This window comes from Mesocricetus auratus, unplaced genomic scaffold (assembly GCF_017639785.1).
Source record: "Mesocricetus auratus isolate SY011 unplaced genomic scaffold, BCM_Maur_2.0 Super-Scaffold_6730, whole genome shotgun sequence".
NCBI lineage: Eukaryota > Metazoa > Chordata > Mammalia > Rodentia > Cricetidae > Mesocricetus > Mesocricetus auratus.
The window spans coordinates 3294346-3313895 of NW_024429184.1; the positions used below are offsets into that span (position 1 = coordinate 3294346).

General features: G+C 47.5%; 1 protein-coding gene across 5 annotated transcripts in view; it reads left to right on the top strand.

Moving 5' to 3' along the window:
* The first annotated feature begins 943 nt into the window (after nucleotides 1-943).
* Nucleotides 944-19550, top strand: part of Tmem245 (transmembrane protein 245) — an 83387-nt gene continuing 64780 nt past the window's right edge. For all 5 annotated transcript variants that reach the window (XR_005873964.1, XM_040738144.1, XM_040738151.1 and 2 more), the window contains exons 1-3: nucleotides 944-1532; nucleotides 12684-12801; nucleotides 14181-14282. Coding sequence is in view for 4 of the 5 variants with exons in the window: in XM_040738144.1 (XP_040594078.1) it covers nucleotides 960-1532; nucleotides 12684-12801; nucleotides 14181-14282 (793 nt within the window). In the remaining variant the exon portion in view is untranslated. The remainder of the gene's footprint in view (nucleotides 1533-12683; nucleotides 12802-14180; nucleotides 14283-19550) is intronic.

Sequence of the window (19550 nt, forward strand, 5' to 3'; positions counted from 1 at the left end):
GCTGCTGAGCATTACGGTTCTCCAAGGAGCTTTATGGAGAAGCTGAAGGTTCCCCTGTTCAGATCACTTAGCATAGAACACAAGGGCTGCAGAGCAAGGGTCCACAGCGCGAATCCTGCCTCAAGCACTTGGCAGCTGTGTGAGGCCAGGGGCTTCATTTCCCCGCGCCCCCTGGTTTCCTGTTTGCAAACAAGACAACTCAATAGGGTTGTTTCAAGGATAAAACGAGTTGCTAGGAGCCAACCTCTGAGGCTAGAGACTGTCACACTTGCAATAGCTACTTAAAATCCTGTCGTACGCACGAGCGAGGACTTTCGACTGTTTAAGAGCGTGTATTATTATATTACTCTTGCAGAGCACACGAGTTCTAGTCCCAGCGCCCAAGTCAAGTTGCTCACGACCACCTGTAACTCCAGCTGCGGGGGCCCGATCTGGCTTCTTTGGCCACCCACGCACGCTGCATACTCACGCTTAAAAATAAGTATTTATTAAATGTCCGTAAAACCAAGTCTGTGCGTCCGTGTCTTTAGAGACATTCTGCAAGCTGAAGCACAACTAGTGTCTTAACGTCTCTGGAAGTGTCTCTTTCGGGATCCCGCCTCCGGAAAAGCTGACGCCCATCAATCAAAGAAGGGAGTCTGTAGTGTGCGTCCCCCGACTTGGTTTTTCTCGCGGGCTCCCCTTCCCCGCCCCCACGAAAACTTGTCACCTAGTCCCCCGAGGGACCATTGGGGCCGGAGGGCGGAGGCGTGTGAGCTCGCACCCTCTTGGGAGTTGTAGTTTCTCTGTGAGTCCCAGCGCAGGCTCTGCCCGCGGTCCTGGGACTACAAACCCCACAAGCCCTCGCGGCACCGCCCGCCGCTCCTCTTCCTTCTCCTCCTCCGCCGTCTCGGCGTCCCGCCCCGCCCTGCCCCGCCCCGCCCCGCCCCGCCCCGCCCCTCGGTCCTGGCAGAGGCGCGATGGCCGACCGCGGCGGCGGCGGTCCTTGCGAAGCGCCGGGCCCGCGGGGCTCTCCGCGGTCGGAGCCCCGGGTCTCTCGCGCGCCGGGGCCGGGCGAGACCCCGCGCAGCGCGGCGCTGGCGCTGCGGTTCGACAAGCCCATCAAGCAGGCCTTCTACAACACGGGTGCGGTGCTGTTCGTGTGCCTGTGCTGCGGCGCGGCGGTGCTCGTCTACTTCATCCTCGAGGCCTTCCTGCGGCCGCTGCTCTGGGCCGTGCTGTGCGGCACCTTCCTGCACCCGTTCAAGAGCTCGCTCACGCGCCTGGGCCGCCGCTGGCTGCGCCGCCTGCACCGCGCGCACACGCCCATCGTGCTGGCCGCGCTGCTGCTGCCCCTCTGCTTCGCCGACTACGGCGTCGAGGCCCTGGGCGAGCAGGCGCTGCGCCGACGCCGCCTGCTGCTGCTGCTGGGCGCCGGCGGCCCGCTGCTCTACGGCCTCTACTGCCTGGGCAGCTACCTGGGCGTCCAGGTGCTGCTGGCGCACGCGGGCGCGCTCATCTGCAGCGGCCTCGACTACTTCAGCAGCCTGTGGGTGAGTCCCCGACCCCCCAAGTTCCTCTCACCCGGGCTCCGGGGGCTGACCCACTGCCCTCCTTCCCGGGGGAACGAACGCTTGGCGCGCTTCCTTCTAAGAGAATCAGGGGTGGGAGGTGGTGGTGACTTGAAGCCCAGCCCCCTTGGAGAGGGGGGAAAGGTCCTTTGGCAGGGATGTGCCTCTGAGTCACCTGGCACATCTGGCTGGCACATCTGGGTGTCAACATTCCGAGTCCCGCTTGCCTGTCTGTGTACCGTTTAAGGGAAGCAGACTTCTTAACCAGGTTAGGGGTGAGTGAGGGCTCGTGCACCCGGATTTCTCCAGCTCTCCAAAACTTAAGAGCTTTCGTTCCATGCCGGCGATGCCCCCAGAGTTCAGTTCTTTGGTTATGTATAGTTCATGCGTGACTCTGGGTGCTTTTCGATAACTGAATTTATTAGGTGTGGGCCTTTGCACATTCCCTCCGGTCTAGGTGATCAGTGGACCACTGGTCAAGCTAGAGGTAAGTTATGGTTGAATCGCCCAAGTGGAATTTCAAAGATAAATCTTAGAGATACGCTTCCTGACCCAGACTACATCGCAGGCCAATTTGTCCGCATATTTATTGGACAATGCTAAAACAAAGCGGGCATTTAATGCTTAAGAATGTTAAGAATGTTGGTCGATAAACTACCACACGGGCTAGAATGTATCTCAGGGATAAGAGAACATTCTGGAGTGCGTGAAGCCGGGCGCGCACACCCCTCTTATGCCCTGACACTATAAAGTTACAACATAGTTGCCTTTTTTTTTTGCTATGCAGGTTTCAGCTTGCCAAAGGGTGTTGGCAGAATGCTAATTGATCCCAGGACCTCTTGGTTCAAGTGTAAAGTTAATTGAGCACAGGGTTAGGGTTAGATACCCTGTCTTTGGGGTGCATAGCATTGCATAAGCACTTTGGTTGTCTGTTTGTCTGTCTGTTTGGTGCTGGGAGTTTGAACCCAGGGCTTCCTGTGTGCTACTGAGTTACACCTTCAGCTTCACCAATTAGCATTTCCCGTTGGAACAGACATACACAGAAGTGAACATTCTCACAGCCCTGGGTCACAGGTTCAGACAGCATGACCGCCTTCCAAGATAGACAGTGGACAGATGCATGGTACACTTTTTAAAAGTTGTGCTGGGGAACAAACCCAAGTGTTAGCGGGCCCTAGGCGAGACCCAGGTACTGAGCTATACTATACTGCAGCTCCATGGTTCACTCTTGAGTTAAATGCGGGGTTGGAGAGATGGCTCAGAGGCTGACTGACCATTTGCTGCTCTTTCACTTGACGGGAAATTCCTTCTCAGCATCCATGTTGGCTCACTGACAACCTCCTGTAACTTTTTATTTATTCATTTTGGAGAAAGGGTTTCATTAAAAAAAAAAAAGAGTCTTGTTTGTTAGTTTTCTGAGACAAGATTTCTCTATATAATAGTACTGGCTATCCTGAAACTCTTTGTAGACTAGGCTGGTCTGGAACTCACAGAGATCCGCCTGCCTCTGCCTCCTGAGTGCTGGGATTAAAGGCGTGCGCCACCAACGCTTAGCGTTGCATTACCACTGCCTGGCTTCCTGTATCTCATAACTCCAAAGATTCCAACATCATCCTCTTCTGGTTTCCGTAAGCACATGCACGCACTCTACTGTCTCTTATGTACACACGATACAAATAATAAAAATAAATCTTTAAAAATAGCTTTAGGGCTGGAGAGGTGGCTCAGAGGTTAAGAGCACTGACTGCTCTTCCAGAGGTCCTGAGTTCAATTCCCGGCAATCACGACCATCTACAATTCAATCTGGTGCCTTCTGCGGGTATGTGGGCAGAGCACTGTATATGTAATAAATAAATAAATCTTTTAAAAAAATATTAAAAAAATAAAAAAAGCTTTAAAAAGCGGGGTGTGGTGGTGCATGCCTATAATCCTGGCACTCGAGAGGCAGAATTCGAGACCAGTTTGGTCTACAGAGTGAGTTCCAGGACAGCCAAGGCTATATATGGAGAAACCCTGTCTCAGAAAGCAAAGCAAAACAAAATAGCTTAAAAAAAAAAAGGAGCTAAAATTATTGCCCCTTCATTGTTAAACAAGTTAGTCACATGGATTAAATTCCTCGCATAAAAGACCATTGTGTACCTATTAGAAAAGTCCTCAAGAAATTCAGACACAATTACAGATTCTGTGTTACTTCAACTGTTGGCAGGTGTCATCCATTGGACTCTAGGAAACAAGAAAGGCAGGGCCTGCCTTGTATGGCTAGTGTGCATTTTTACCTAGGGCATTTCCGCATGTCCCTTAGAGACGGGGAGGGAGGGATAGAGGGATTGAGCCCTTGGGAAGTGTGTGTGAGAGTCGGTGTTTGTATCGTTTTACTGATGATACTCTTCATGCTTGTGTTTACGTGTGTTGAATGGGGGTTGCTTTTTGTTTTTTTTTTTTTAGGGGTTCTGAGAGTTGGACTCAGGCTTTTGTATGTGCCGATAACAGGGTTTACTACTGACCAACACCCACAGCCTTTAATAGATGCAGCTGAAAGTCTCCTAACTCAGCTGGTTGGTCACAGAGAAAAAGGGAGATGAGAAGAGGTTAAAAAACCACAGCAAACCCATTACAAAAGAAATTTGTGAATGACTTGGAGGAGAGTGGTGCGTGGTGAGAGTTGCCGAGGTGGAGATGGATGCTTCCAGGCTAATCCCACTTGGAGAAAAGCAAGAGTCAGCTGAGTTTTGCCAGAGCCGTATCAGTTAGGGGGTAGGAAGTGAAGTGAGGCGTGTTAGCCTGGTTTGGGCTTAACATGTGCCTGGGGCGGGGGCCCTGCTGTGAGTTTTCCGTCTCTTAGACCACAGTGTTTGGTTTTGTGAGCCCAAGCAGGGCTGCCTGACCCAAAACAGCTTTTAGACAACTTGTAAATGTGAGCCCGCATGAGGGAGGCAGAGAGAGAAAAGTACCATGTAAGGAGACACACATTCGGTGACCTCGTGAGTCATACATCCAGGATCCAACTTTGTATGGGTACTGTGTGCTAGGCAGGCCCTGAACTAGTTTCGGACACACGTACAGTTGCATTGTTAGAGCAGTCCCGTCCAGCAGGAGGAAGAGATTGCAGACCTGAAAAGCTAGAGAGTGATCGGTTCGTACTATCGACCTGTTGCTGCGGTCGGAGCTCCCTGGTACCCTTCAGTAAGGGTGGAGAAACTTTCTTCAAGCACGTGTGTTCGAATCTTTAATTAGGAAAGGTAAACCGGCTTCATTTAAAAGGTAAAATCCAAAGGCCATCAAAATTGGTCTAGTCACAGCTCTCCCCCTGGACTCTGGTTATGTAGAAACCTGTGTCGTCTCTGTTCATCCTCCCTGCGGCGTTTTCAGTCCTGTCCCGTCTCCATTCTGTTGGTGCCTCTGTTCCTTTTCCTGCTACCGGTTTACCCCATGGTTCCTTCCTCTCTGCCCCACTTCAGGTTACTTCAGGTTACTCTCTGCCCTGGTTCCCTCCCAGCACTGTGTCCCAGTTACAGGCGAAAGGTGACTCCTTCACGGTGCCACGGGCCGTTCTGTTTCAAGTGCGTTAGGATATTGACTTAGTCATTTCAGAAGACTTAAGAAGGAGATTCATCTGACGCTCCATGCTCACTCCGTGTACCTTTTCTGGAAATGTGGGGCCGTGCAGGATAAGTCTGAGAGCCTAATAGTGCCCCCTGCTTCACCCGCATTTCTATGCTGGGAATGGCTTCGTCTCCTCTTCCCTTTCGTGTAGACCTGTTGGGGGAGGCGGGAAGGCCATTTCTAGTGTTTGCAGCAGTGGTAGGTTTGGTTTCCCCAATGGCCTGCCTCCCATTTTGGTAAAGAAGAAGGAGTAGTGTTGGAAACAGTGAGGGCTGAAGGATTCGAGTTACAAACTTTACAGTAGTAGTAGCTTGCTTTGTGACATGTGACCAAGGCCTTAACTCTGGACCGCTCAGCCCTCCCTGGCGTGCAAAATGATGCCTCAGTGTCCTTGAGGTCTTGGTTCTAGGGTCACAAAAGACCTTAGTGAATGCACCCTGGCCAGCCCTGCAGGTCTACACCATTCCACTTGCCAGCCCGCGTGAGGCTTTGTCACCGCTCACCTGGCAGCAGCCCAGAGGAAGTTCTTTCACAATTAAAGATTTGGCTGTAGGGACTCCTGACTCTAAGGACCATGTGACAAAGAGAAGTGGAAGAAAGGTTAAAGGAGAAGGAAGTACTGCGGCTCCCGTGGTGATTAGGGGAGTCTGAGAGAGACTTAGCAAAGGGGCCGGGGAGATGGCTCAGTGAGCGGGGAGAGGGTGCTTGAGAACCTGAGTTTGCAAGCCAGGTGTGGTGGTGCATGAGGATGGAGCCCGTGGAACCTGCTGGTTAGGCTAGGTGAAATGGCGATCTTAGGTTCTGTGAAAGACCTGTCTCAGAAAAAGAAAAGGGGGAAGAAGAAAGAAAAATTGGGGAAATGATTGAGGCAGACATCCCAGAGTCAGCCTTTGTCCTCACATGGGCAGATGAGCCTGCACGCACACACGCACGCACGCACACACTCGGGCACCTTAAACCCACTGAGCACTTACCGTGTTATTTAACGGGAAAGTATGCCATGTGTGGTTAATTGTGTCTCGTGAAAGGAAAATGTGATTGCCTTCCTCGGAGAGCTAAATGAATGCTGCTAAATTTTATGCGGTCTTATATAACGTCTAGCACACGGGTGCTAGACGGCGATTGGATTATGTATTTCGGAAAGGACACAGAATATTTAAGAGGATAAATGTGGTAAGTATGCCCTCAGGTCAGCTGTGGTTCAGTGACTTATGCCTGGAAGGAAAATCCCACACAAGCAGGCTCATATGCTAAGTGGAGCTGAAGTTGACTTCTGGGTCAGGGAATAAAACGCTGTTGCCAGGCATGGTGGCTCTGTAATCCTGGTGCTTGGGAAGCCAAGACAGGAGGACTGTGAATCTGAGGCCTGCGTGAGCCACACAGTGAGATCTGTTTGGAACAGAACAACACTGGAAAAGCATCTGGCACTAGAAATCGAAGGCTGAAGTCACGCTCAATGATGGAGCCTCTGCTTGCCGCATGTGTGAGGCCCTGGGGTTAACCCCCAGGCCGTAGCACAAGCCTTTCTCCTCCAAACAACACAGGCACACATGGATGTAAACACTTCTACAGGTCGAATGTAGATACTTCTCATTAAGTTATTTTAAAGAATGCTTTGGGATGTGAGGGGTCATCAGGGAAAACATGCTTGCTGTGTAAAGTTAAGCAGCAGAGAGATTTATCTGGTAGAAGTAAACTGTCCCCTTTTCTGCCATCCCTCCCACCACCCAGGTGCTGTTGTCAACTTAGCCTTCTGAAGTTGTTTCTGAACCCGAGTGAGCACGTCAGATAGTTTTTGTCTTAGTTTCATGTGTACGTACATACACCCTACTACAGAAGCCTTTTTCTGTCATCTGTGTCTGATGTGTGGCTCCTCATGTTCAGACACCAGCCCTGATAGTCGCTTCCTCTGTTTCTAGACGGCTTACTGGTTGCTGGAAAAAAATTACTCTCCTATCAAACTGAAACGTGTTGCTTCGTAATTCCGCAGCTTCTTCTGAACCAGCACCACAGACAATGAAGCTGCTTGCTTGTTCCCAGAAGACCGTCCCCCCGCCCTGGCTGCTTTGCTTATTTCCTTGACAAGCTAGAGTTGTCTGGGAAGATGAGCCTGAGCTGAGAAAGTGCTTCCGTCAGATTGCCTGTAGACAAAGTCTGCACTTATTTATTGATGGCCTGGGAGGGCCAGCCCACTATGGGTGGTGTCACCCCTGGGCATGTGGTCCTGCGGTGCATAAAAAAGTAAACGGAGAGAGCCAGTGAGCAGCAGTCCCTCATGGCTCCTGCTTTGGTTCCTGCCTCCTGGTTCCTGTCTTGAGGTCCTGCCCCGACTTCTTCTTCTTCTTCTTCTTCTTCTTCTTCTTCTTCTTCTTCTTCTTCTTCTTCTTCTTCTTCTTCTTCTTCTTCTTCTTCTTCTTCTTCTTCTTCTTCTTCTTCTTCTTCTTCTTCTTCTTCTTCTTCTTCTTCTTCTTCTTCTTCCTCTTCCTCTTCCTCTTCCTCTTCCTCTTCCCCTTCTTCTCCTCCTCCTCCTCCTCCTCCTTCTTCTCCTTCTCCTCCTCCTCCTCCTTCTTCCTCTTCCTCCTCCTCCTCCTCTTCCCCTTCTTCTCCTCCTCCTCCTCCTTCTTCTTTTCCTTCTCCTTCTCCTCCTCCTTCTTCCTCTTCCTCTTCCTCCTCCTCCTCTTCTCTTCTTCTCCTTCTTCTTCTCCTTCTCCTTCTCCTCCTCCTCCTCCTTCTCCTCCTCCTCCTTCTTCTTCTCCTCCTCCTCCTCCTCCTTCTTCTTCTCCTTCTTCTCCTCCTCCTCCTCCTCCTCCTCCTCTTCCTCCTCTTCCTCCTCTTCCTCCTCTTCCTCCTCCTCCTCCTCCTCCTCCTCCTCCTCCTCCTTCTTCTCAGGGTTTCCCTGTGGCTTTGGAGGCTGTCCTGGAACTCGCTTTTTATACCAGGCTGGCCTCGAACTCACAGAGATCCACCTGCCTCTGCCTCCCGAGTGCTGGGATTAAAGGTGTGTATCACCACCGCCCGGCAGTGCCCCGACTTCTTGTAGTGATGAACTGTGATGTGGAAGTGTAAGCCAAATAAACCCTTCACCCCCAAGTGGCTTTTAGTAATCGTGTTTTATAACAGTGATGGAAACCTCAACTAAGACACCCATTGTCTAAGAATAGCTATCAAATGTTGGTATTCTCTACTTGGTAAGCCGGAGAGACCACCCGTCTAACTGCCATCTATATCTTACTACATTTTTCTTTTGCTTTCTTAGCCTGTGTTTTATTGCTCACGTAGTGTGTTGGTGCTGACTTGCATTTTTAGAAGCAGACATTTACACAGTAGCTACTGAATTTAGGTGCTCTCTCTCCCCAGTCTCTGTTTGGTACATTTGGGATCTTGATTCTGAAAGCACAGCTCTGCATTTCTCTTCATTAAATGTAATCTTCCTTGAATTAGCATGTTGTAGCTGTGGGTTCCCTTAGGTCTGTAGGTTGGCAGGTCTCTGTTCTTGCAATTCCCACGTTTGTGTAAGATGTGGGTTTAATTAGTACCTTCCCAGAGCTTTGTAAACTTTTTTCACTCATGAGCCCTTTTATCCTGAGAAAATTTTATGTGACCTTAGTTAGCTCTTGTAGCTATATAAAATAGGTTTATAATCAAATATTTACTGTTAATAAATCATAAGTATATTTAAAAGTTTTAAAACTTGTTTTTATTTCATAAGTATGGATGTTTTCCCTGTATATATGTCTGAGTACCACATGTGTGTAGGCAGAAGACGGCATCAGATCCCCTAGTACTGGAGTTACAGATGGTTTTGAGCTGCTATGTGGGTGCTGGGAATTGAACCAAGGTCTCTGGAAGAGCAGCCAGTGCTCTTAACCACTGAGCCATCTCTCTGGCCCCATAATCATAACTTAAGAATTCTTTGGTGTACTTATAACCTTAGTAATTTATTAAAGATAAAAGCAAGCTTTTATACTAGTGAGATGCATGTGCTTATTTTACTTTTTACACAGAAATTTAAATCTTGGCCAAATGTTTCGTTGTGCCCAAATTCTGAACCCCAAAATCACCAAGAGGCCCATTTCGATACAAAAGCAAAGAGTCTTTTATTATAGATGTTTAACGAGCTAACCCCATTAACTCGGGCCCTTCACCCTGCCACCATGGCAAATGGCTAGAGAAAGACCCCAAGCAACCTTGAGGCAGGGATCTTAAAGGGCAGCGTAAGGGGAGTGTTTAGGGGTATGAAACAGTCTCAGGATTGGTGCGCTTCCAGGTTTGGGTGACCTTCCCTGTGTTGATTGGTCAACTGGTTGTTATGGCCCATAGGCCCTCCCAGGGCGGTTGCTATGCTCTGAACATCACTGTTGTGCACTATCTGTAAAGCGCACCCAGAGCTGTAAAGCACAGCCCTGCCAGCTAACTTCTGATTGGCTCCTTGCCACGAGGAGGGCATCTGACCTTAGTGACCAGGACAGGAGCAGCAAGGTCATACAAGCACATGTTAGCCTGTCATGGCTGCTCAAATGGGGGACTGACCACTACAGTTTAACCTGCAGGCACAGCAACTTCAGTGTTTTTAAGAGTTGATTGATATTTCTACTTTATAACCTGTGTTGAGAATGTCACTTTGCGTAAGTACACAGTGCAAATGTCAAGGCTAGTTTTCCGGGCCACACTTGAAAAACTGCTGGAAAGTCTGTCACAGGCTCAAGCCAAAAATCACCTGAATTTATTTAATTTGTTTTAGGAATTAGTCAGCAACTCAAATAACAGTGCACCCCGCAGATATAATTGGTACCTATGGGCTGTGGGAGTCGTTCGTTTTCCAGAGTTAGAGGCAGCTTTGCGTAAGAGCGGTGAGTGAAGGGAGAGTGCACACTTGGGGCTAGAACCAAGGCTGTGGGGAGATCACGTGACTTCCCTTCAGGGACCTCGAAGACTTGTATGCATCAGATTTTGGATTAAGCTTTCGTGGTTTGCATGTTCAGAAGCTGTGCTGTTGACAGCTTTTCACAACTCTCACATTCATTTATGAACCACAGCCACAAGCTGGTCCTAGGCTTGCTGTTGAGCAACTCACTAACTCCTCTGGGAACTGATCACCATTGTGTGCAGTAGGGCTGACCACCCTCCCTTTCCTAAGGGTCTCTGTCCCCTTTGGAGAACTGGAGCAGACTCTGCTTTCATTTTCCAGCACTGAGCCATGGTGTGGCTCAGCGGTTAGGAGTGTTGACTGCGCTTCCTGAGAACTTGGGTTTGACCACCCCACATGGCAGCTCACAACAGTTGGCTGTGATCCAGCATCTTCTGGCCTCTGAGGGTACCAGGCATGCACGTGGTGCATAGACATGCATGGAGGCCAAATACCCATATACACAAAATAAAAAATAAAACTTAAAAAAAAAAAAAAGGAAACGCAGACTTTGGGCTGGAGAGGTGGCTCAGGAGTTGGGAATGCTCACTGGTCTTCTTGAGGACCCAGGGTTGGATCCCAGTACTTAGCTCACAGACACCTGTACCTCCAGCTTCAGGGAATCCGAGACCCTCTTCCGACCCCCAAGGGCTCCTGCACACATGTGGTCCACAAAATCTGTACAGGTATGCATGTGTGTGCACGCACATAAACACACACACACACACACACACACACACACACACACACAAATAGCAAGTATAAAGAAAACAGAAAGACTTCGGTGTCAAAATTCTAATTCAACTTCAGACCGTAGACAAGTCATTTCCCTAGCGGAACGCTCATCTAAAATGCGTGGGGCCCTCATTTCAAATCCCAGCATGGCAAGCAACAACCCTCCCTGTCCCCCGAAATTTCACCATTGGGCAGGTATAGGCGGGAGGATCAGGAGTTCAAGGCCGCCCTCCACTTCCTAGCAAGTTCCAGGCTACGTGAGACTCTGCGTGTTGGAAAACAAGAACAGCATGGGAATGGGAAGACATTTTCCGTCTGATAACCATTATCTTACGAGCCCGTTCCTGCTTTCCTCACCAAGTTGTAGATTATTATATGTGCGTCTCTCTATCTCATTTTTAACTTAAGGAATGTAAAGACCGCGTGATGATTGTTTGAAAGCGGTGCTCAGTGTAAATCTGGGGAATGGCTCAGTTAAAGTGTGCCAGCCTGAGGGGCCTGAGTCGGGGTCCCCAGCAGGGTCCCCACGTAGAAAGAAGGGCGTGGCAGTGCATTCCCGTAACTCCAGCACTAAGACACAGATTGTCCAGCCTCCTGTGAGCGTCACCGGGAGACCCTGCTGTGCAGGACAGATACCTGGCCCCCACAGGTGCCCGTGTCTGTACACCACACCCACAAACCCTCCATTCCCAATCTGAAGCTGGAATAGCCCTGCATTTGTGAATCACCCATAGTTAATCTTGTCTCCATCAGCCTTTTAGGTCATCACTTTCCCTCGCCAATTCCGAGGGGTTTCTTTATGCCAAAGCCTTTTCAAGAATCTGTCGTTACTTTGTAAGGGTTAGTTCCAGATATAGAACCTCAAGTTCAAGGCTGTGCATGGTTTAAAAATTGGATTACTTTTATTGATAGCTGGTACGGAAATAACACGGAGGGTCTGACCAATCCTTTCCCGTCTTCTGTGCTAATTCTGTTTTTGATTTTTTTTTCTTTGTGCTCTTAATTGGATCACTACGTTTTGTTTTTCTTTGTGGTCTTAATTGGATCACTACGTCCTTTTTTGTTTTAACTTTACTCCCCAGAGTCAAGCCATAATTGAGTTTTACATTCACAAACTTTGCAAGTGTTTTCTTGGACATTGGCAGCTTGTGATGCTAATTTAGTGATGGTCATTTAGCTGTAGAGTAGAGAAATGGAGGAGGGGACCCTGACTAGTTCTGCTGTCAAGTTTGCTATTTTTTCTTGTAATATTTTTTTTCAGACACCTTTTTAACTGGAGTATATAGATTATCAACAGGATCAGCTAGCTCTTTTAGTTTTAAAAATGATTCTCATACTAACATTTTATAGGTTAAAATATGGGATCTTTTTTATCTGTTTCTTTTTAGTCTCCTCCCACATTAATTTTATTCCCCCCCCACATTAATCAACAAAATCCTGTAGGAATTCCATAAGATCAGCTTTAATTTAAAGATACTGCTACTTACATACTATCTTTAAAAAAAATGTTTAGTGGATTCTGAACCTTAGTATGCCTTTTTTCAAAAAATAATTTGTTTAAATTTATTTTATGTGCGTGGTGTGATGGTGTCAGATCCCCTGGAACTGAAATTCCGGGTCCCCTGCAAGAACAGCCAGTGCTCTTAACCGCTGAGCCATCTCTTGTACCCAGAGTATGTCTTAAATGATGTATTTATTAGGTATCACTGCCTGGGTTTCAAATGCCTGTTTAAACGTGTGCAGAGAGGGGGAGACCCAGGCACGCCGCCCATAGTGCCTATGTGTGCCCTGTCCAGAGTGCTTGCGCTGTACAGATACTGTAGATGTCGTGGAGCACGTGCTCTTTGCTGTATGGATTTTACAACCGTGTCTTGTTTCATTTGTTTAAGATCTGGACGTTGGTACTTGGCTATGTGCTGATGGTTTCATTCAAGTGGAATGCAAACACTGAACGCTACTTGAGAGCGGTTTCGATTCCTGTCTGGATGATACTGCTTTTTCACATAGGTGGGTCCTTTTCTTCTTCTTCGTAGAACAGTCGCCCAATAACTGTGGTTTTCACCAATGAAAGCGAGTTGCACTTAAAGTTCTTCAACATAATGTATTGAAAATGTTGAAGTTTGAGATTTCACCAATCTGTTTTTAAGTTCCTTACTCATTCCCTTGGAAAGTCCTTGGAGAGTAAGGGCTTCAAACCGCAGCTGTGTGGCCCTCTGGCTCATTTTGCTTGTAGCAGACTTGGGGAGGAGAGAGATAAACGCCTAAGGATAAGAGGCGCTTGGGTCTTGTGGAAGAACTAGAGAAAGTTTTTCTCTCTGGCTAAGAGGAAGGGCCTGGGACAGGAATGGGGGAGGACATTGGGCAAGAGGAGTACATGAAATATGAAAACCACTTCCATCCTGTGGAAGAGGGGCTTGAGCACATCTGTGGTCCTGAGGGAGAGATGCCAGAACACGTGGAGGCATCAGAAAGACAGTTCAGTGCTCAGCAGAGATGCTCGATGTCAGGGCAGCTCAGAGTCATGAGTTTCCTGTTCTGTGAAGCAGCTCCCTGTTAGCGGGGTGTGGGGGGTGCGGGGGTGGTGATGGTGATGGTGGTGATGGTGATGGTGGTGATCCTGCTGCGTAATGCTCTTGAATGGCTTTGTAGCACGATGCACAGGATTGAGCAAGACGTGTCTGAGTTGATGGGGATAATACGTTCTGATTTAAACACAAAATAATTGGGCAACCTAGAGCAGCAGCAGGTAGCTGAAAGTAGCTTTTAGAATTAACCCCTTTTTGTAAGTTACCCGCCCCCTCCCCACCAAGAAAGCAGCGGTGAAGTCCAGCTGACTGACGCTGTCTCGGCTCAGGGTCTGACTTTCAGAGGACAGTACTCTGTAGGTTTGCTGAGTTGTGGCCATGAGGTCTATCTGTGGGGTCCCTGGAGCAACTCAGGTTGAGTCTGCAGAAGGCAGAGGAGGGAGTCTCGTGTGAACTCAGGGAAGCCAGATGCTCGGGGACTTAACTGTGTACTGTGGGAGCGTTGGCCTTTGACTTTGTTGGGTTCCTTTTTGAGACCGAGTTCAAACCTAGTGCCACTTTCAGAAAGTTAGGCTGGCTTCTGGGGCCTGACTCTGTTGGTCCTGGTATCAGGTGCTGCATAGGTTGAACTTGAGTTTGGGGTATGTGTGTGGGTGCTTGTAATGGACAGGGGAGTGCCCTCTTAAGGGTAGGCTGGCACTTGCCTTGTTCCTTTGAGAGCAAGAATGAAACTGTCCTGGAGTTGGAGTTTCCCTGCAAGGGGCTTTTAAAAACATTTTCCCCCTATGAAATAACTTCTTAGTTAGCATGCATATCAAATTGCTCTGTTAACTAAAAATGTTAATCCTTAATAATTTTCAGCGTCCCTGGCTGGCTCATGGAGAATTCCAGTGTTCCTGGTTATTGTTTTCCTGATGTCTGTGGGCACCCTTTATGAAACACAGGACGGGAAGGAGTCTGCTGGTAAGAAACAGTCTGTTGTGGATAGACTCTCAGTCCTTTGAGAGGATGGCTATCTCTGTCGCTGCACCGAGCACCCGTGACCAAAAGCCACTGAGAAGGAGAGGGCTGATTTCATCTAAGACTCTCGGGTCAAAGGTCACACACACTCCATCACAGAGAAATCAGGATAGGGACTCAAGGCAGGAGCTGATCCAGAGACTGTTAGTGAGAGGGCTCGCTCCCCATGGCTTCCCAGCCTGCTTCCTCATATAGCACCTAGGAATCACACACCCCACAGCGAGCTGCCCCCCAACCCCCATCATCAGTCAGGAAAATATGCCACAGGCCAGTCTGGTGGGGGAGTTTTCTCAAGGTTCTGTCTTTTTAAAATTTTTTTTTTTATTTTTAGGTATGTGTATAAAACTAACCGGCATGATAACTTACAGAAAAACAAAAACAAAAACAAGCCAAGGCCAGATCTCTTTGAATATATTTAAAAACCTGAAGTAGTTTCCCCAGTGCTGTGAACCTATCATCTCTATCTAGTTTCACAATATTTTTTTATCACTCTGAAAGGAGAACCTGTACGTGGGTTCCAGCGTACAGATACCACGCATTCTGTTATGATTTCACAGGTGTCTGGGTTGGTCTCACCTCTTAGGTATTGTGAATACTGCTGCTATGAAGCACTTATGTACAAGAGGCTGTTTATTCATTTAAGAATCTCGAGGCTCTTAACAGCATTTAGACTGATGCATAAACACAGTGCACATATTACAGTGTGTCTCATAATGCTCCAGTGTATGCGTGCCATTCGGATTTTGAATACTCACCTTGGAGCAGGATTCCTGGGTCGTGGTAGTTCTGTGTTTTTACTATTTTGGGAACCCTGAGACTCCTTCCTCGGCAGCTCAGACCCTTGATAATGTTTCCTGGTCTCTCTCTCTCTTTTTTTTCTTTTAAGATTTATTTATTTATTATGTATACAGTGTTCTGCCTGCATGTATACCTGAAGGCCAGAAGAGGGCGCCAGATTTCATTATAGATGGTTGTGAGCCACCATGTGGTTGCTGGGAATTGAGCTATGACCTCTGGGGCTGCTCTTAACCTCTGAGCCATCTCTCCAGACCCTGATTGCCCTGGGTAGCACCAGAACAGTGGGTGTGAAGCAGCTTCTTTCTGTGGGTTTTCTGATGACTGGTGGTGTGGGCATCTTTTTATGCCTCTGCTGGCCATTTGTTTATCTCTTTGGGGAAGTGTCTGTTTATACTCTTTGACCTTTTAAAAATTAGGTTGTCATCGGGCGGTGGTGGCGCACGTCTTTAATCCCAGCACTCAGGAGGCAGAGGCAGGTGGATCTCTGTGAATTCGAGGCCAGGCTGGTCTACAAAGTGAGTTCCAGGACAGCCTCCAAAGCCTGTCTTGAAAAAAAAAAAAAGGTTGTCTTTTGTTGCTGTTACTGAATTCTTTAGATATTTTGGATACTGAGTAGATACACATTCTATAAATAGTTTCTTCTGTGGGTTGTCTGGTTCTTTTGGCAGCTTCCTTTTAATTTAAGTTTATACTTAACATTTTTTTTAACTTCTAGGTGTGTGTATCTGTGTGTGGGTTTGTGCCTGTGAGTTCAGGGCTCAGAGAGGCCAGAAGAGGGCATCCGATCTCTCGGAGCTGGAGTGGCAGGATGTGCCCCAGGGAGCTGACTGAACATGGATTCTAGAAGAGCAGTACATGCCCTTAACTGCAGAGCTGTCTCTCAGACACTTTTCACTTTTAAATCCCAATCTTTGTATTTTTCTTTTGTGCTGTTGTCATATCTAACACATCCTGGGTGTATCCAAGGCTGCCAGTATTTACTCCTTGTTTTTCTTTCAGGATCTTATATTTGACTCATTGATCAGTTTCCAGTTGTCTTTTGGGTGTAGCATGAAGGGTCCGCCCTCTCTCTTGCATGTTTGATATCTGGTTTCCCCCAGCCTAAGTTGCTCAAGTTTTTTCTTTACTTGAGTGGTCTTGGTACCCTCGTGAAGAGTCAATTGAACGTGGATGTGTGGGTCTATGCCTGTACTTTTGTTCCTCCCTTGGCTTTGGTGTTTTTCCTTATGTCACTGTTTTTTTGAGACAGGAGTGTGAATTCTCTAGCTTTCTTACTTTTCTAGACTGTTTCGGTTCCCTTCGTTTCCATGTGAGTTTTAGGACATTTCTTTTTCTATTTTCACATAATAGTCTGTTAGGATTTTATAAGATTGTTGATTCAGCCAGTGGTGGCGGCGCACACCTTTAATCCCAGCACTTGGGAGGTAGAGGCAGGGAGATCTCTGTGAGTTCGAGGCCAGTCTGGTCTCTGTAGAGAGAGTTCCAGGACAGCCAAGACTACACAGAGAAACCCTGTCCTAGGGGTGGGGGTGAGTGTTGAATTCATAGATACTTTGGGCAACATTGTATTTTTTCTCTCTCTTTTACACACACACACACACACACACACACGCACACACACACACACACACACACACACACACACACACACACTCACACACACCCCAGTAATCAACATCCCAGTTCATGGGTGTGGAATGCATCTCCATGTATTTATTCTTTAATTTCTTTCAGCCATAATATTGTGTTTTCAATGTTTAAGTGTTGTATCTTCTTGGTTTAATTTATTCCTTATTATAAATGAGATGTTTTCTGAGTTTCCATTTTGTATGATTCATTCTTAGAATATAGTTAGAAATACAACATTTTTTGTTTTCTGTTATACTGATGGTGTACCCTTCATCTCTGCTGAATTTGGCATCAGTTTAGCTAAGGATTCTTTAGCAATTGCTAAGTAATGCTTTCTTTTTTAAAGGTACATGTGCGTGAGCGCATGCGCGCCCGAGAGAGAGAGAGAGAGAGAGAGACAGAGAGACAGAGAGAGACAGAGAGAGAGGAAGAGAGAATATGCATGCCACAGGTGTGCCTGAGCCCATGGCCTGGAAGGGCATGTCAGATCCTGGAGCTGAAGTTCCAGGCAGGTACGAGTTGCCTGACTTGAGTGCTGGAAGGCGGGCTCTTGCCTTAGTGCTCTGGACTCCTGAGTCATCTCTCTGGCCCTTGACTAATTTTCTGTGCTGTTTTGGATGGTTTCCCTCCATTTGGGAACACAGAGTCATGATGCATATAGCTCAAGGCTGGTTCTCCAAAACACCAAATTCCCGATCACCAGAAACGTTCCCTTTTGTCACGTGTTAGGCATATTCATAGCGAGGATGTCTTTCTGTGTTTTAGCATTTACTCCAGTCACAGCTGTGTGTGGCCCTCTTGCACAGTGATCGTGTGTCGTATGAAAGACTGCTTATATTATTATATTTGGTGAGTGTATCTGGTGACTGTAAGATTTATTTTTCTTTTCTGTTTTTGAGCCAAGATCTCACAGTGTAGCTCTTACTATCTGGAACTGCATAGACTAAACTGGCTTTAAAATAACTAAAAAGGAACCATAGTTACAGATCTCCCTGCCTGTCTTCTGTTGTGATGCTTGAGCCCCAGGACTGTGAGGAAGGCTCTTGAGAGCAGCGCAGTGCCCCGTGACTTCCCGTTGTCCTGCTTGGTTTTACTTTCTTGTTCCCTTCCCCGGGGGTCAGTGAAGCAGTCAGCTCTGGGCACCCTTCTCCTTCCCGCTGCTCTGGTGCAGGGTTAGGTCCAGTCAGCCTTCTATCCTAAGGTTTCTTGTCTGTGGGTTCTACTGTCTGAAAATGAAGAATATTTTGGAAAAAGTGCCATCTGTATTGGATATGTGAGGACTTTTTTTTCTTGAAATTTTACATTACGATACAATATTACCACAATTACGTGGCATTTGCGTGATTTAGATATTCTGCATAATCCAGAGATGTAAGTGTATGTGAGGATGTGCATAGGTTATGTGCAAACATTGTCGTTTTATAAGGGACTTGAACATCCACGGATCGGTATATATAGGAAGGAGGTCAACAACTGTTCTCCTGGGGTGCTGAGGGCTTCCTGTATATGAGTAATACAGATCTCCACTGAGGGATTTCAGGCCCCCCTTCCCTGCCCAGGTATAAATTCTAGTCACCCAGTTAACAGCACTTAGAGAACTCTGAGAATAAGAACTTAGGACCAGGTTTTGAGTGTGTGGGGAAAATGAAACCAAAGTCAATTGTTATTTTGAGCCATCAACCCAGACTAGGGTGCTGGTGTGCCATTCCAACTCTGCTTAGGTTATTGACTCTCAAGAATGACGTCACAGGGACAGAGAAAGAATGAATGAAGAGAACATCTTTGGAAACAGTGATTTTTCCTGCGTTGTCCACTCTTTCCTGCATCAAAGAAGGTCGCTGCTGACTTAGAACTCTCTCCGTCACAAAATAGAGGTCTTGGCTGCTTTTCTAGAGGCCTAGCTGTTTTTTCTTCGTGTTCTTAGCATTCTCTGTAAATCAGACTGAAACCTTCTAGTCTGCAAGGGGGTAGGCCTCTCTCATGATCTGTCTGCTCCTGTAGGTGGCACTGTTATGTGGTTGTTGCAGGACCGCTTCTGTGAACAGCCCCACAGGGCCTGTTCTGATCCTTGCCTGCTCGGGAGCTTTGTGACGTCACCTGGGTGAATGGCTTGCTTTGCGTCACCTGGGCTGGCTTAGGAGCTTTGAGACCCATAATTCACTTGCTCTCATAGAATTAGGCTTCTGGATTTCATTAGAATTGAAAGCCTAGGTTTGCTTGGCTCCTGGGCCCAGAAACTGAGTTTATTTCAATAGTTCACTCTAAACGCAGGGACTCTACTTTTGGGCCTGGGGTGGTGTTTCCTGAATGCTAAATAGTATAGGGGGAAAATGTATTTTTCCACTGAATAAGAACTTTTTGGGGTCCTTTGAAATTTTATTTCTATTATTATGTATACAGGTGTTTGTCTTGCATGTATATGTGGACATCATGTTCATGCTGTGCCTAGGGAGGCCAGAAGGGTTACCAGAACCCCTGGACTGTAGTTACAGGTGGGGCTGCGATGTGGATGCTGGGAATTGAACCCAGATCTTCTGAAGAGCAGCCCATGCTCTTCATCAATGAGCCGTCACTTCAGCCTTTTGAGGGACTTTTGAGTGGGCTGTGTTTAAAATCCACAAACAGCAGCAAGACAAGCAAGCAAAACCCAAACAAATGCAGCTAAAACGACGGGGCCTCCATCTGTTGATGAGGAGGTTTCATTTTCTCCAGTCACACAGGTGGAGCTGTGACCTCAGCCAAGGTCCTTGACCTCAGCCACATTGAATAAGCAGGCATTACTCA